The sequence below is a fragment of the Cupressus sempervirens genome, chromosome 1, assembly GCF_028749045.1.
Source record: "Cupressus sempervirens isolate cs-2001-9-10 chromosome 1, ASM2874904v1, whole genome shotgun sequence".
NCBI lineage: Eukaryota > Viridiplantae > Streptophyta > Pinopsida > Cupressales > Cupressaceae > Cupressus > Cupressus sempervirens.
The window spans coordinates 648,447,851-648,465,831 of NC_143118.1; the positions used below are offsets into that span (position 1 = coordinate 648,447,851).

General features: G+C 36.3%; 1 protein-coding gene and 1 pseudogene across 3 annotated transcripts in view; both read right to left on the minus strand.

Moving 5' to 3' along the window:
* Positions 1–7,778: 7,778 nt before the first annotated feature.
* Positions 7,779–17,981, minus strand: part of LOC149579569 (GPN-loop GTPase QQT2-like) — a 133,612-nt gene continuing 123,409 nt past the window's right edge. For all 3 annotated transcript variants that reach the window (XM_089785941.1, XM_089785931.1, XM_089785938.1), the window contains exons 6-7: positions 8,557–8,762; positions 7,779–8,476 (exon numbers count right to left, since the gene is read on the minus strand). In XM_089785941.1, the coding sequence (XP_089642067.1) occupies positions 8,245–8,476; positions 8,557–8,762 (438 nt within the window). In that variant the 3' untranslated portion in view covers positions 7,779–8,244. The remainder of the gene's footprint in view (positions 8,477–8,556; positions 8,763–17,981) is intronic.
* The window catches only part of LOC149579570 (uncharacterized), a 29,780-nt pseudogene continuing 22,360 nt past the window's right edge, over positions 10,562–17,981 (minus strand).

The following is a 17,981-nucleotide window of genomic DNA, read 5'->3' on the forward strand; positions in this document are numbered from 1 at the left end:
TAAATATGTCATTTTTTCAACAAAAGACTACTATTTTCATTTTGAGGAGTCATTGAAATTTGTGGCTCTCATTTTGAATGCGCTAATTCTATGTGCTTGAAAATATGATTTTCATTCCTTGAAACTCTTCTCTTTTTAAGGACATGTTCTTACAATTTACAAACTGCTATAGCTTGGTGAGATTTGTTTATTTACCTTTCATGTATTGTTTCTGAAGAGAAATCTTGGAGAGCCTTGCAAAGTAGGATAGTCTCTATTAAATAAAGTCCCTAATAAATAAGATTTTTATAACGAAGTTATTTTCTTTGAGAATTAGGATGCTAAAAAACCCTCAATATTTCAAAAAAAAAACTAATTAAGCTTATATCTTTCTAAGCTGATGAAAGACGGCTCTGATACAACTAACAAAGGTATGCTCTGATACCACTTGATAGAGGGCCACACCACTCTACCAACTCACAACCAAGAATGCAACAATATAGAGACCAAGAAAAAAAAAACGCTTCGCAAATAATTTTATTATACTTGAAAAATCCTTACAACAGCCACAAGATGATATGACTTCTTCAACATAAGAGAAATCCTAAATAAGAGTCTTCACACCAAGAGCTTCACCAAGAACTTCTACTTGAAGAGCTACACCTTTAGAGTTTTCACACCTTGAAGTCTTCACGCCTTCTAGCTTCTACTTCTCAAACTTCCACTTCTCAAGCTACTCTTTGAGCTTTCACCTTCTTCTCAAGCTTCTCCTTGAGCTTCTCCTCCTCAAGCTTGAGTTAGAAATGCTCATATGCCTTGCTTAAATAGGCACTTGCCACCCCATGCATGACTTATCCACAACCTTCTAGAATTCCTCCACAACCTTCTACAACTTCCACAACCTTCTACAATATCCACAACTTTCTACAATATTCATAACTTTCTAGAATTCTACCCACACACCTTGATAAATGGAATGACAACCATTTATTTTTTATTTTTTCTCTATTATGCCACCTATGCACCTCGAAAATAGAAATCCTCTTTTTCTTTCTTTTCTCATTTTTTCCTTTTTTATTTTTTAATTATTTCTCCTCTAATTTTCGTCACTTTCTCTCTCCTCCACAAATTTTTTTTTTTTTTTTTAATTTTTTAAATTTTTTTTTTTAAATTTCTTTTTTTTTCTTTTTCCAATAATTTTTCCATGCAAGATGCTCCTGCATCAGATTCCCCCGGTAGATAGAAAAGTGTCCCACACTTTGACGCCAAAAGAAAGATCTACCACCATCTTCATCTTCACCAAAGGCTTCCACCTCAATAGGGACAACAAAACCACCATGCAAATCTTCCACATCTGCATCCATATGTCAAACACCAACATCTCAACCATCCAATCAACATGCTCACTCTCAGGAACAAACTGAACATAATTCTTCATCAACAAAACCTCACTCACATCAGCAACTAGTGAATTCACACCCATAACAACAAACCCCACATCAACAACCGCATGTAGATCTCCATCAACACATGCCAAACTCTCAACACCAGCAACCTCATTGCTCACAACAAGATGCTCTGCAATACATAACTCACCTCCAACAACTGGATCATCCACATCCAAGTGCTCCATAATCTCCATGTCAGATTCAACCAATTGATCATGAAAACCAACCTCCATCCCAACATTAGCAAGGTTAGGAATATCCTCAGCAACAACCTCTATTTGCTCTACAGGTTCTGCATCAGACTCCACGGACTGATCAGCAAAACCAACCTCTTCCACCTCAACCTTGTGATGCCATCTTCTCTCACGAACCTCCTTAACTTGATCAGCCAATCTATCATCCAACTGAGAAATCATCTTAGAAAAATTCCTCTCCACTATATCATGGATTTTGGCAATCATCTTAGGATCCAATCCTCTTGGAGCCATCTCCCAAGATCTTCGTAAACCCTCTACAACAAATCCTTCCCACGCTCCTTGTGACAACCTTGAATTGTTTGCAAGTCAGATCGCAACTTGCCACCTCGCACGAACAATCAGGGACCACATCACAAGTCTAGGACAACGGATTTGCAATCCACCAACTCGCCACAATCATGCCTCAACAAGTCCAGTCTTCCATCTCTACATCCATTAATCAATTTGCATGTCCTCCCAAGGTCCTAGTGCAAATTGCCTCAGCTTCGGCAATCTGTTTACACACTCAGGAACTCCCGCTTTGATACCACTGATGAAGGATGGCTTTGATACAACTAACAAAGGTATGCTCTGATACCACTTGATAGAGGGCCACACCACTCTACAAACTCACAACCAAGAATGCAACAATATAGAGACCAAGAAAAAAAAAACGCTTCGCAAATAATTTTATTATACTTGAAAAATCCTTACAACACCCACAAGATGATATGACTTCTTCAACATAAGAGAAATCCTAAATAAGAGTCTTCACACCAAAAGCTTCACCAAAAACTTCTACTTGAAGAGCTACACTTTTAGAGTTTTCACACCTTGAAGTCTTCACGCCTTCTAGCTTCTACTTCTCAAACTTCCACTTCTCAAGCTACTTTTTGAGCTTTCACCTTCTTCTCAAGCTTCTCCTTGAGCTTCTCCTCCTCAAGCTTGAGTTAGAAATGCTCATATGCCTTGCTTAAATAGGCACTTACCACCCCATGCATGACTTATCCACAACCTTCTAGAATTCCTCCACAACCTTCTACAACTTCCACAACCTTCTACAATATCCACAACTTTCTACAATATTCATAACTTTCTAGAATTCTACCCACACACCTCGATAAATGGAATGACAACCATTTATTTTTTATTTTTTCTCTATTATGCCACCTATGCACCTCGAAAATAGAAATCCCCTTTTTCTTTCTTTTCTCATTTTTTCCTTTTTTATTTTTTAATTATTTCTCCTCTAATTTTCGTCACTTTCTCTCTCCTCCACAAAATTTTTTTTTTTTTTAATTTCTTTTTTTTTTCTTTTTCCAATAATTTTTCCATGCAAGATGCTCCTGCATCATAAGCCAACATGTCCATTCTCCACCTTCATAATGAAATTTTGTACTTAAATATTGGGACAAATAAATCTTTGTACTACCTGCAATCTATCATTAAATTTTTTATCCTCATCCTATCATGGGTTTACCATGTTTTTCTTACAATAGGATTACACATGCAAAGCCCCCACTCAAACCAAAATTAATTTCAAGAATGTGTCAATAATCCCACTATAATTACCACTTTCTAATTCCACTTACTAATCCCACACTCCTCCACTTTTAACATAGTCCTCTTTAAAAATGTTATCCATCATATAAATTGATCCAAAGTTTCTCATATTTTTTATTCTAGTTTTCAACTCCCTCGTATATTCATATACATCATAAATCACTTATGCACTGTAAAATGCTCTCATGACATCATATTAGATTTTAGGAGTAGCTCAATACTCATTTTCCATGTATGAACATTAAATTGCCAATTAAATAATTAATACGAGCAAACAAAATCATAATTCCAATATATAGATCATCATATTAAAATATTATTTTAGAATTTGTATAATTTGCACTTCACATATTGCTATAAATTATGAAGATAGATAGATAAAATTTTAACGTCCACGAGGCTAAAAATAGCCTATGGGACAGCAAGACAACTCAAGTGGACTTAAGTAGCAATGTTCGTTGCTTGTGCAGGATGATGATGAGTCCACCCAATTGCTCAATGTACTCTTCATTGAATAGGTTATGCCAAGAACTATCACATATAGTGTCCGCAAATTTATCTCTACTCTTGTAGGCTTCACATTCTAAAATAAAGTGCTGTTCAGTTTCCACTTTCCCAGAATTGCAGAATCTGCAAATTCTCTCTTCCCAAGCCTCCTTTGGCCTCTTCCAACGTCTGGTCTCACAACGAAGTTGGTGAGAGTTGGTTCTCAGCTGAGCAATAAGAATTTTAGCCCTCCAAGAAATGTTGGCTCCTATGTATGCTTTTTGGAGTTGATCACAAGCAGGGTTGAACTCATTTATATAATATAATTTATTCCTTCTGATCTCGCTTCCCCAATTTCTCTTGTAGAATTTCTCCATGACAAAGACCTTTATTTCTTTATTATTTGTGGGGCACATATTGAATTGAATATTCCATTTACTCATCCATTTGATGTTTTGTTGCATCCATGTCCTTTTTCGCTTACATAGTGTGTCACTAAAGACCACTTTAGGCCATCTATCCTCTTCCATTTTTTCGATTCTTTTTTAGATAGCTTAGAAGGCGAACCATAGCAAGTGCCTCAATAGGAGCAGCCCCCATTTCACTTAGCATGATATCATATGGAACAGTGCTTTTGATTTTAAACTTGCTTGTGATCAAGCGCTTTTGGATTCCTTCGATTTGTTTCCATTGTGCTATAGTAGTGTTGTTGGCCCATAATTCACACCCGTAAAGAACAACTGGCAGCACAAGAAGACCGAACAAGGTTTGAATAGTTTTCCAATCCCACAACTCTGCTTCACGGCACCTATTCTGAAGAGCATAAAAAGCCTCCCACCCACCTAATATCCTTTTATACCTGCAGCTAAACCAGCTTAGTTTTTTGTTGAAATCGATGCCAAGGTATTTATACTCCGCAACTTCTTCAAGAACACTTCCATTGTAATAAAATTCCTGATGGTGTTGTTTTTTATTATTAGAGAAAATCATAACCTTAGTGTTGCTGATATTGACCTGCATCCCCACCACTCCGCAAAAGCGCTCAAGAGAAGATAGATGATCTTGCAAACCATAGGCAGATTTGGCAATTAAAATGAGATTGTCCGCATATAGGAGCAACTTTATAACAAATTCACCTAGTTGAATGCCTTCACCCTTTTGCATGTTCAACCACTCTACCAGTTTGTCAATATATATACCAAACAAAGTAGGAGATAAAGGGCAGCCCTGTTTGACCTCGATATCGCTCTTAAAACATTTTGAAATGCCATCTGAAGTTCTGATTTTAACTTTATCTCTTTGTAAATCCTATGAACAGCAACTCTGAGATGCATAAGAATCCCCAATTCTTCCATCCTAAACCAAAGCTTGTCTCTTGAGACAATGTCAAAAGCCTTTTTAAAGTCGACAAAGAAACAAAATACCTCTTCCTTTTTCTCTCATTCTTTTTCAATAATGTGTCTCAAAGTGACACAGTGATCCATTGTCGAGTGCTTTGGGCTAAAACCACCTTGCCCTTTAGCACGTTTATGATTTTCTTCTGCCCATTTGCTGATCCTAGTTTCTATCATGCTGCCAAAGAAGGGATTGATCATTATAGTCCTGTAGTTGAGGGATTGTTAACATCACCACTCTTAAAAAGTGGTATTGCAAGGCTGATTGTCCAATCTTTCGGAAACATCACCACTCTTAAATTCATTCAAATATATTCAATTCACGACTTTTCATAAATAATTTCTATATGTATATTAGAAAGATTCATTATATTAAAATATTATTTTAGAATTTGTATAATTCGCACTTCACATATTGCTATAAATTATGAATAAATTCATTCAAATATTCAATTCACAACTTTTCAAAATTAATTTCTGTGTCTTATAAAGTAAGAATATAAATCCATCTTGAAGTATCATGCATTCTGAAGTACAAAGCTAATCATAACCATAATTTTTTATTATAATTGTGGTTTAAAGAAAACATTATGTTGCAGAGCTAGAGGATGCAACTCTACCATTAAAAAAATATTAAAAAATCATATAATACCAAAGATTAGACGAGCCAAGACAATTAAAGAAGAAATATTGCATATTGTCTTGAATTATTACGTATAATTAAGGACAGCATGTCCTCCCATACTGCTACAAGAAACGTTAAGGAGTCTATTTTTTAATCATAGTGGAAAATGGGTGTACGGTACAATATTGTCATGAAGGCCCTGTTGTTAGACATGTCCCGAGAAGGTGCAGATTGCTACATATTAACTCACAATAACAAAATCCCTATTTTGCAAAAAGACAATAAGCCTTAAATGTACTTTGCCCTTCAGACATCAAGGCAATTCTTGTTGGTGGCTTTGAGCTATACGGAAAAACTTACGACCTATTTTGCAATAAAATGCAACCTACCATATTGAGGAGGATGTAACTGTGATGTGGATATATGGAACAAGCGCATTCACAATTCCCTACGATGATAAAAGTAAAATAATTATCCCATCAATCATGCCATACCCGAATATGAAAGATGAAGAGGCCCGTTATTCTAAGCTAGGGTTGATTTGTAAGCAAACACATTTGACCCAATTTAGCAAATCTCTATACATGGATCTGAAAGGTATGGAAACCTCTACTTCGTGTAGATTTAGTTTCATATCCCTATGCATAGTGGTGTTTTCATTGTGGCTTATGGTGAAATGAGTATCGTGGCATTATCCTTAAATTTGGGGTGTGGTCCTTTTTAAAATATTGGTTTCCTGATTTTCCCCGTCTTCTTTTCCATTTGTATCTATTTGCCTCCCAAATCTTACAGTACACAATAGGCAATCTCATGGGAGAATTCTTGGCCATAAACCTCAAATCAAGAGTGCAGTCACAACCTTTGCAAGAGTCCAGCAAGAGTCCAGCTGGAGTTGTACCTTGCAAAGACTTAAAAAGATCACCTTATTAGTTGAATACCAGGAGTGGTCTCAACTATAAGTCGAATACATTAAGTAACATGGGTTGCTTACAATGTAGAATGTGCTACGCAATACATTGTTCGCACAAAAGGTCTGCAAGCAAGACGGCAGCTTCTTGGTGGAAAGGGGCATAATCACAAGTGGTGTTAATGGCCTTTGAATAACATCTCTTAGCTCAAATGAGTGTGACCCTTGTAACAACCTCTACCAATGGTAACTAGAATGCCTTGAAAATCAAAGCAAATGAGGTCATCCCCTACAAAGAGGATGATCATAAAAATCATGGAGATATTTCTGGATATGACCTTCCTTCGAGGAGCAATGTTTACCTTCTAATTTGAAAGTACAAATCTTGGTTTCTTGGCAATTTGTAATAAAGTTCCTCAAGGAAACAAATTGGATGAACAAGAATATTTTAATAAGTCCAGGAATAAGGATTGTTGCAAAATGGTTGCCAAATCTCGTATGAAGAATAGGGCAGTTTATAGTTTTTCGTTGAATATATGCAAATACAGTTTTTTGTATCGCCATATATTCAAGGGCGAACGTCCCAATAAAAACTTTTCTGATAAATTTAAAAATTATTAATTGCACATAGGTAGAATGATATACGAAATCTTACCATGAAGAACATTGTCCATTACACGACCAGGATGACATAAATCTTTAGCATATTAAAGTACTTAAACATCAGTACGCAATTCATAAATTTTTCAAATAACAAAAAATACCGCAAGTATAATGCAATGATAGAAATGTGCACTAAATCATCTGCAAGTATTCATAAAAGCTTACAAAAGAATAACATGCACCAGATGTGCCCAAACAAATCAAATTATCAATGAAAATCAACTACACTTTAAAGAGGTTGTGCAAGTGGTAAAGTAGGAGTATAAATGACATGGGACATCAATATCATTCACTTTAAATCAAAGCCACGAACCCGAATTCGATATATTAGCATGAAACATGTTAATGGACTCATTCATCCCTTGTGCTTAATACATTTACTTACAAAACTTAGAATAGTGGTAAAACATGTAATGAGTGAAAGTTGTCTTAGAAATAGTAAATAACCAAGCTCATCATATCATTTTCACCAAGTGGTAGCACCAAAACCCAACAGCTTATATTAAAATTTTAAACAGAGGCTTGAAACCAAGACAAAAATGGGCTGGCATATTATACAAATCCCAGCCTTTACATAAAATTACTATAACAGGGCTTCTTGACTTAAGTTGCATTTCTCTAATTAATTTTAAAGTGCAACATTTACCCGCGAAGATGCCTACCATGCAAAGTTCTAACAAAACATTTACTTAGGAGAAAAATTTCGGGGCCGAGCCACCAAAATGTAGATGAAAAGGCAATGTACAAAATTTTCTGTACCTAAACAGCCGATAGAGAAGGCAGTACAATACCACGATGTCATGTATTATAATCACCAACGTCTGTTGGCCTGATAAAATATCATACAAAATGAAGGATGGATCATTCCAAATAAATCCTATGTGCTGAATGATGCTCAAGTGAGATGATGAAAGCTCGAGGGAAAATTTTCCTGCAGTGAAGGTTATAAATCATCATCATCTTCTACATTTCTTTCTTCCTCATCAGTATAATCATCCACATCTTCTTCATCGTCTTCTTCTTCTTCAATTTCATCCTCCTTGTGTGGATCTGAGCTTAAAACAACTCGCGCACCCTTTGACTCCTCTAAATCCTTCTTCAAATGCTCCATACTGGCTTTCTTGCGTTCCTCCTCCAGTTGTTCTTTCTCTGTGCGTCGTTTCTCAAGATCCACCCTGGTAACAACAAAATCATCAGTACCATTTTCCAATCAAGAGATAAGGAGGAGCTGGCACAGAATTTTTTTATTAGTCACCTGTAGGTTTCCATGTACTCATTAGCACTCGATTCAACTGCTGCAAAGAAATCATCCATTCCAACACCTGTTACTGCTGAGACCCCAACAGTTCGCAGATTTTGATAAAATTCATCCAGTACAAGACATAAGCTTCTACTGAGGGTAGAAGTGTATGATCTGTCATTCTCTATTGCTGCCTGAAATGCCTCAAAATCCTCCATCCACTGATTTTCCATGTAAGCCACCGAAGGAGAAAATGTTTATCACATTCTTGTCAACAACTAAATTAACATAACGACCAAAATCAGTTATCTGAAATTCAACATAAATAATAGAATTTCTCTTTTCAGAATTGGAAGTCAAAAAATTCCGCATTATTTGTAACACCCTTCAATAAGTTTCTTCCACTCATAATTTTGAAATTCACATCTTTCAAATACAAAGAAAACTTCCATAGCTTAAGGAAGCTCTTAATATTATTTATTTCAAAAGTTGCCAAGAAATTGTTGATGGCCAATTCTTGCAGAATATTTTAATACATTACATGGATTTGCTGGTTTTGATGCTTAAGTTCCATGAACTGTGGGAAGGGCTTCAATGCGGTGGCATTCTTACCTTCAAATGTGAGCTAATACAAACAGACCTTCTACACATCCATACAAAACATAGTCAAATATCACACGCTGCACTACAATCATGCTGTGGAAAGTTTTAAGCTCTGGGCAACGTTCAAATTATATTTTACATAGAACTTTGATAGTCTACTAAATTTTTTGAACTATTTTGCTGAAGTTGCACTCTGATGTTTTTGACATATTAGATGTCAAATGACACTTGATATTAAGATTTTAAAGACAGTGAAAGCATTCCCGTATAATTCAATACCCTTGAAACAAAACCAAAAACAAGCTTAAAATATAAATCGGGTACAAAAAGATAGCTTTCAGATGCAATAAATATATATATCGGTAAATGGCTGAAGCCTTACAGATTATAATATCAAGGTTGCATGGGTACTCGTACCCACCTACTCGTACCCACACCCCTGGTACTCGTACCGGGTACACATATCCTAAGTACCGGGTAATCAGTGGAGAGCATCATAGCTAAGGACCTTGATTAAGATTTCTGAATTTTTTTCGGTTTTTTTGTTTGTATATCAGCTTTTTGTTTATGAAGCTTAATTCAATACCTAATCAGTTTGAAACTTTGATACAATATTGATTAACAATAAAATTTATCACTGTTCAAGTCAGAAGATTATCATTTGCAATATGTCGTAATATGAATATGATCTTCTTGTTCATTTTTTAAGTCTACCTTCTCTGTTATGCATCTAGATTCTAAAAATTTATCATATATTATTATTACAAACATATAGCAAATTTGAAACTGAAAACAATATGTTACATTTGCTAACTTTATCACTGTTCTTGTTTTGAAATACCACTGTCATGACTCATAATTTCAGATTTCTTATAAATATAAAAGTATGATTAAAATAAAGTTTAACATACCCAAGTACCCCTGTGCCCTATTATGAAAAACAGCCGTGCCCGTACCCATACAAGTGCCCTAAGTACCCCCATCCTCATCCAACATTGGATTATTTTAATAAAATAAAATTACAAATCTTCGTTCACATGGGCACTGGTAGGAAAAAACGGAAAAGAAAACCTCCAATCTAGCCCAAAACCGAAGTCCTATACAAGTTTACAAGTATAAAAGGGCATACCCCAGTATCAGAATTCTGTGGAGGATACTCCCTTCCACTACAGTTTGTTCCTTTCATGCTACTTATTCAGATGCAAAATATTTTAAAATGTCATGTATATGATTAGTTTCCAGGATTGAGTAATATGGAACAAAAACATGGTCAGAGATTATTACAAAATATCAGCATTCCAAATTTAGAGGTCAACTACCAAGACTTGAAGAAAATTAAAAATAAGATATACAAAACAAGCTTTGCTTTGAAAAGTCGGTAGGAGTCAAAATTAATGTGGTGGAAAGAAACAAGAGCCTATTCTGGAGGTGGACGATAACTGCCAAAAACAATTACAGCACCAAAAAATTCAGAACCTTCTATGAAGCTGTTTGAGTATTACAAGGACAGTAAAGTTATAAACTAATAAAACTAAGGACCTTTAAGAACACGCAACAATAGTTGATGCATTAGGAAGAAAAAGAGAACACACTGGTTTGACTCAGCAAAGCATCCTCAACAGAAAGCCTCTCCATCACCCTATCACAAGGAATGCCCAAAGACTTTGTAATGCTCTAAGAGTTCACTAATACTTTCCTGTCGGCTGCTCAAATTTCCCACTTAGCTAGGTGATAAAACTGCATGCATGCATGTGGCTACCAATTCCCACTACATGGCATGGCGGAAGGAAATGCCCCTACATGCACCAAGCCACTCTGAAGAAGCAAGTACTACCAGGAATCTGGATCCTTATTACCTACATACCTTTCCAAGAATTGATAAAAGTCTACATGCTTTGTCTCAGTATCCTTCACTTTAGCTAGTTGGCTCTGAATCAAAGACTGCATGTTGAGAAAGAGGCTGGAGCAAATAGCATATTGGACGTGTTAAAGAATGATACTTGAAATCTGTCACCCAGACGATATATTAACTTGGATGACACATGCATTAAATGAACCATCATTCTTATTTTGGAAACATGCAATTTTCATGCCAAACTATAGGCAAAGAGACAGGGGAAATTGATGTGGTGAAGGAAGAACATTGGAAGTGGAGCTACACTATGGCTTGGGACCACTAATTGCTCAATTGCCTAGCACACTAAACTGACAACTAGCGATCGAGGCTTTCAAGCTTGCGCGAACCTCCGATTGAGCGATTGGAAACACATATTGTCCAGGGATCGGTGATCGTAATTCACAACCACTTCAAAAAGACTACACTGGACTGATTGATAGAATATGGGCTAGGGCCGTGACAAGTCGGTTAGGCTTATTCTGTGAGGAAACGGTTTTGAAGGTAAGTGAAAAAGAACACCACTAACAACCTCTAGACAATCAGAGAAGTTAGTGGTTGTTCATAGTGTATTACAGCTACAGGATCAATAGACTCCTCAGTAACATCAGACTCTAGCACTACGTTGTGATGTTAATCCCGAGGATGGTCTGCTGGTTGAGGAGGATGATACACCTCTAGGATTTCTTAGGTTCCATTGGATGAGAACCCTTAGCCTACCCCTACCGGTGACTCAAAGGCTGACCCTGATGATGATCTTGATTAAAATTCCTAGAAGACAGCCATATATTTGGCATAGACCATTTGCAAATAAATTATTGATTTTGATTATTAAAAACATATGATTATGGAGTTGAACTTCTATTTTATTGTTTGGTTTTAACTTTTACTATTTAGTATTTTAGTTGGGCTTCTCTTTATGTCCATGATCTCATGTATGAATACATGAAACATGGAATTTAGCTATATGTACGCCATATTTTTACTATGAAAGTGTTTTTAGTCTTGTTAATTTGCTATGCATTCTTTGTATTGAGCTTCTAAAATGTCTATGGTGAATAGTTTATCAATGTTATGCATATCCATATTTGAATTCTCTCTCTATATATAAATTTTCCTTTATTTTTTTAATAATCGTCCATTGTCGTCCCCTAAAGTTTGGCTTTGAGCCGTTCCTATACTGGAAACACATCCCTGTCCCCTAAAATGTCCCTGTCGCCATCCCAGAAACTCTGTAGAGCATATAGACAGGAGCACTTGATGAAGGTGGCCAACTTCAACTAACAGCAGTAATAAAATGAAGGTGGATGACCTCCCAAGAACAAATGAGTTATCCTGGGAGGTCAGGAGCATGAACATCCAAAACCCCAAACATTAGATGTTGTTTAAAAGACAACTTCAGTATTCACGCCTGTACACAATTTTAATTCAAGCAACCTAGAGTGTTACCTTGGACATGAAGACTTCAGTAGCAGCCACCTAGAATAACAAGGACTGTGTAGCCATTGATTTAGTCAACCAATCTGAAAAGCCAGCTACCATTGGGAATCTCCCTTACTCGTCATCATGCACAAATAGAGATAGGATGTGCTGCAGAAGAAAATCCTCCCAAAACATAAACTCTATTTCACGAACATCAATACCAAAACAAGCCTATTCCTTAAAGGGCAATGCTGGGAGAACATTCTTCCTTTCTAATTTCATTCAGACAGAAAAAATGGACTTACTAGCTGTTTGCAATACTCTTCAAGGAGAACAGGGTTCACTTCCAAGGAATTTCAATCAAAAGGATTCTCGTGGTTTTATCATCCAATCTTTTAAGTGAGATGTAGAAACCAAAAGTTCAAAAATTCTCTTCAAACATGAGGAGACCAGGATTGTACAGGCCTAGCCCCTGTGGAATGGCAATGACTGGTTGCTGCATTCCAGGATCTTAAAGGTCTCTGACTCTGATAATGCTCACATTCTGCCTTCCATGAAGAAAGATAAGGACCCTTGTGCAAGCCCATGAAGATCAAGATAATCTGGGCCCAAGAGAAGGTTTTCCAGGAACAAATGAAGATTAGTTGAGTGAACTGATTTTCATTTAAACCAAAAGTTCCAAAATTATCAATCGACTCCAGGCTCAAGTGTATGAGGTGTATTCTATAGGACTGGAACAAATAAGCACCCAGTAACACCCTGCAGAATCAGAATTTGTATTGTCAAGTAATAGCCTTGATTAGAGCTCCCTTCAAATACCTTAGCAGAACTCCAATTGTTATACTGTCGATAAGAGAATTACTAGAAACGGAATTCAATTGTCATTTGGTTTAAAGATGGGAAAAACTTCTCTCACCAACCGGCTGTTACAAGAAGGCAAGCCCACCAAACATCATTGTTAAGGGAGGCTATAAGGGCTCTAGCTAATAGCAATCAATATTTTTCAATGTTTGCTAGAATAAATGTTTAGTAATGATCACAAGCACAGGACTCCAGCTTGGTAATATCCTTCAAATGGTTACAAAAGTTGTTAACGAGTCCTTGGATGGCCCCTAATACAGAAGGGAAGATCAGAGTGAAAGGATCAAGCACTGAAACTAGCTGCCAAGTTTCAGCAAAGGCTTTTGAGATATCATGAAAAAGACATCAAGGATTTTGTCTGCATAAGGGGCAACTGCTGACCTCAAGACCCATCTCTCCAACTTTAAAATACCCAATTTCCAAGGTCCAGAGATACTCCGGTGGAATGGGAAGGAAGACAACTGTTTGATGATTGTTAAATACTTAAAAGTTGTCAACATTCCTTCTCGGGTTCAATTTTCCCATATGCCAACATTTGGGTATAGTTAAATTTTCCTAAAGCAAACACTTTCCTATGTCTGGCAGCCAATAAGAGAATTCTGGATAAGACATATTGTAGTCTGTGGCACTCCGTATTTCAATCCACATACTCCTAGGATTGTTCCCAATACCTCACCTACTTCATGCAGTAATGTTACTGCTCAACTTAGTAGATAAGGCACTGTGAATTGTTGCTTTAGCATGGATCTCATGGCTTAGCTGAAATGACCCTAAGAAATAGAATTTGAAGGATTAGGAAGTAGACCTAAAGTGTTTCCTTGCCAAGCTGGAAGCCATGCCTTTTGTAGCATCAACTAATCAAAGACAGAAGCTAACTCTGGCAGCTGCTGATAGGAACATCATCAACCAATACATCCTCATCCATTGCCCTTCCTCTGCTGATGAGATAGAACAAAAAGACCAACTAGAGTTGAAATTATGTGTGCAGAGACCTAGAAGAACAAGGTAGGTAGACTTTAACTTTGAAGGAGGTTGTAAGACGTTAAGATAACAGGCTTTGTCATGGATCAAGAAGAGAGGAAACGATGAGCTTATACGAATAGTATCCCGTGTGGAGCTAACAACAAAGCAGAAGCTATTATCCAAGCAAACTGGACCAAACTGGTTTTTAGCAAAAATTTCAATGTACTGCTCAAACATTGCTTTGAGGAAAGTGCTAAAAAGAAGCCTTTCCTGGGGATTATAAATTATTTTCTTCCTCCTGATATTTCAAGAATGTCACATTCAATCATTACCACAGCATGTTTACCTTCTCGTTAGCCTGGGAATAGTCTGAGCCCCTCACCAAAGTCTTGAAGACAAGAGATGATGAGGAAACATAGAGATGTGGTTAGTACACTTGTGCGCAAGGAATCTCCTGCAAATAGAGTTAAGCACAGTTTGACATACATGTGGGATGACAAATACACACCACATCAATTATATTATCATTATTTGTTACCAATCATTTGAAAGCAACTTCCCATGTAAATTTCAAACCAATCATTCAGTCCCGTAAAGACAATATTCCCTAAAATGTGGGTATGGAATGAATCAGTGGTTATCTTCAAATTCTATCACTATGAGAAAATTTGATGGAATAAAACAATGGCCAGTCATTAATCTTTACAAATGATAACATGAGACCAAAAAGCTATCTGACCAAGTGAAAAGATTTTCTACTTCTATCTGCTTCATCTGTACTATTAGTCTTCCTAGTGCTCCTCTAATTGTTGTGGCAAATCCAGTCAGAAGTACTTGAAATAGGTCTGTTATCAATGAAGTGTTCCCTTGTGACTTTAGAGCTGTCATATGACCAGATGCATGGAAGGATGCAGGGATTTAGGAAGGGCCCTGAGGATTATTAGGAACCGTAACTAAAAAACAATGAGCCAACACATCATATTTTTAGCCAACAGTACTTTAAATCTCAAGCAAAGCAAAAATTTCTGTGGTATAAAATTTCTATTGATCAAAATGCAGGATTCCAGATGCTCTTAAATCATAGTAACACAGGGATGCATCCCCTCTGTTTTTGGGGGCCACACCCAAGACCGGGACACACCAAGTCGGGGGGACAATGTTCTCACATCCCCAACAGCACCACCCAAACACCACCGACAGAGGGGCATCCCTGCAACCCTGTTGGGGACATGGGGGACAGGGATGCATCCCTCGACCGAGAGGACGACCGGTTGTCCCCCATGAAAAAGTGCAAAAACAAAAAAAAAACAAGAGCTCTGTTTGAGCTTGAGTCCCTGTCTTTGTAAGAAGTTTGAAATAGAGTTGTTAGATGTTAGTGGTTTAGCTTTAGTTGTTATAATTTTTGTTAATAGAATTTTGTTGCTATGAACATGTTTTCATATGTAATAAAAACGATGCATGAGAGCATACTTGTTTGCACTACTTGGAGCCTTTGTCAATGCATAATTGGGAGGCTTCACAATAATTTTTATCTTTTAGTCATTAAGAATTCAAAGATATTAACAAGTTAATTGTGTTAACTTTTGACATTGCTAGAAAAATAGAGCATTATTTGTGGGTATAATAGAATCCAATCATGTATTTATATTTGTCATTGTTAATTGTGAAATGTCCATTTAGGAGATATTTGATTTATTATTTTCTATTGACAATTCTAATAAAGGAAACATAATTTGTAATTGATTAACAAGTAACCCTAAAAAGAAAGATTGCTAAATTTAAGTAGTAAACAAATGTATAAATAAAAAAAGATTATAAATTATATTATAGTGTTTTTTTATTTAGACATTATCTTATGCATAATTATATATTTTAATTATCAATAATAGAAATGCAATGTAAATTATATATTTTTATACAACTCCTAAATAAGTTCAGCCTAAGAAATTAATCATTATGTGTAATAGTTAAAAGATTATGAAGTGCATGTGATTTAATAAGGTAGGTATTGTAAAATTAAGTCAAAAATGTATCATTTCACCCCGAGTAAATAAAAATTCGGAAGGAAAATTATATATTTTAATTATCAATAATAGAAATGCAATGTAAATTATATATTTTTATACAACTCCTAAATAAGTTCAGCCTAAGAAATTAATCATTATGTGTAATAGTTAAAAGATTATGAAGTGCATGTGATTTACTAAGGTAGGTATTATAAAATTAAGCCAAAAATGTATCATTCCACCTCGAGTAAATAAAAATCCTAAAGGAAGGAATAGGTTAGGTCTCATCTATTTCATATTTTGAGATAATGTCAAGAAGTAATTTTTTAAAAATAAAAATAAAATCGATATAACAAATTGTGGTTTTACCATCAAGTCTTATGCTCAAGCAGATCTAAATAAAAATATTTCATTAACCTAAATATTCCATATTGATACTAGCAAAGTTTATTACCATCCAGAACCATCCAAAATTTAGAAAACAACACCTATTAAGGAACCGACTGTCTACGTGTTAAGGAACTGAATGGTTTGGTCTATGTGTTGTCTTTTGGCATCGATCATTTGTTTACTGACCAAACCAAGAGGAGGGTGCAGGGCAATTACTACAGAGTGGAGTTGATCCGCACAGATTTTGCTCGGTCTCCACTCATGAAATCTCACCACCTCACAACGGCTCAGCAGGTGCGGATGTCTATGGAAAGGAGAAAAACACGGCTGTAAAATTGGAGGGAAGGGAAGTCCGATTACAGTTCTCTGTCAACTTCCCGGGGTAGGCTTCCAACTATATGGATAGGCATCTTGACATAACACGGCGATTGAGTAGGGTTGTTGTTCCCCCCCACACTAACTAGGCAATCAATTAGAAGGCGGCAAGGGAGGGGAATAAATGAAAAGGAGGGGAAGGTAGGGAGAGGGTAACTGGTCTCCCCACGATTGGGTAACTATACAAGTAGAGGGTAACTCGCCCACCTGGCAACAAGAGGAAATAACTTGTACAGCACAGTAACCCTAAGCGACGATGATTTGCTTGTAACGAAATCCCTCTCAATATGTGTTAGCCTTCCTTCTTATCATTTGTATCTTTCGACACAATTTTGGGGCAAAGTAAGTGAACAAAACAAACACAGTTGGGGTCGATCCGTATTGTTCTGCCAATAATGATCTTTTTGAATATTTGTTGAAGGTTTCGAAGGTCAAATTGAACAAAAGCCAATCAAATTCTCAGACTTTTCTCCGGTCGTTCATAGGATTCATGTTGTTGCTGTCAATTTGTTTGGTAAAGCAAATGAGAGAATTTTTCCCTCTTGAATAGTTGTCTCAATTAAATTCTAAGGGATGGAAAAGTCAATGGTTGTCTCAATTAAATTGTAACCGATGGAAAAGTGAATAGGATGGTCAATTTTTTATTTTTTTTCAAGGAGTAAGAGGTCCCATATGGAAAAGAAGAATGTTTAGTCTGTTAGATATTAATAAAATCTCTCTTTCATATATACATAGAGACTTTATCTATCTTATTGTCTTGCTTGAATGCAGATCTCTGCTCTAGATCAACAATTTCATTTTAGTGAAAGTAACAATTGGGAAGTCAAAGTCGATTTCTTGACAATTGCAGTGTACTCTGGTTACAAAGCTCTGTGTGGAGAAATTGAGAAGTGTGTTAAAGAAGTTGGAAGGATGTTGTTTTTGAG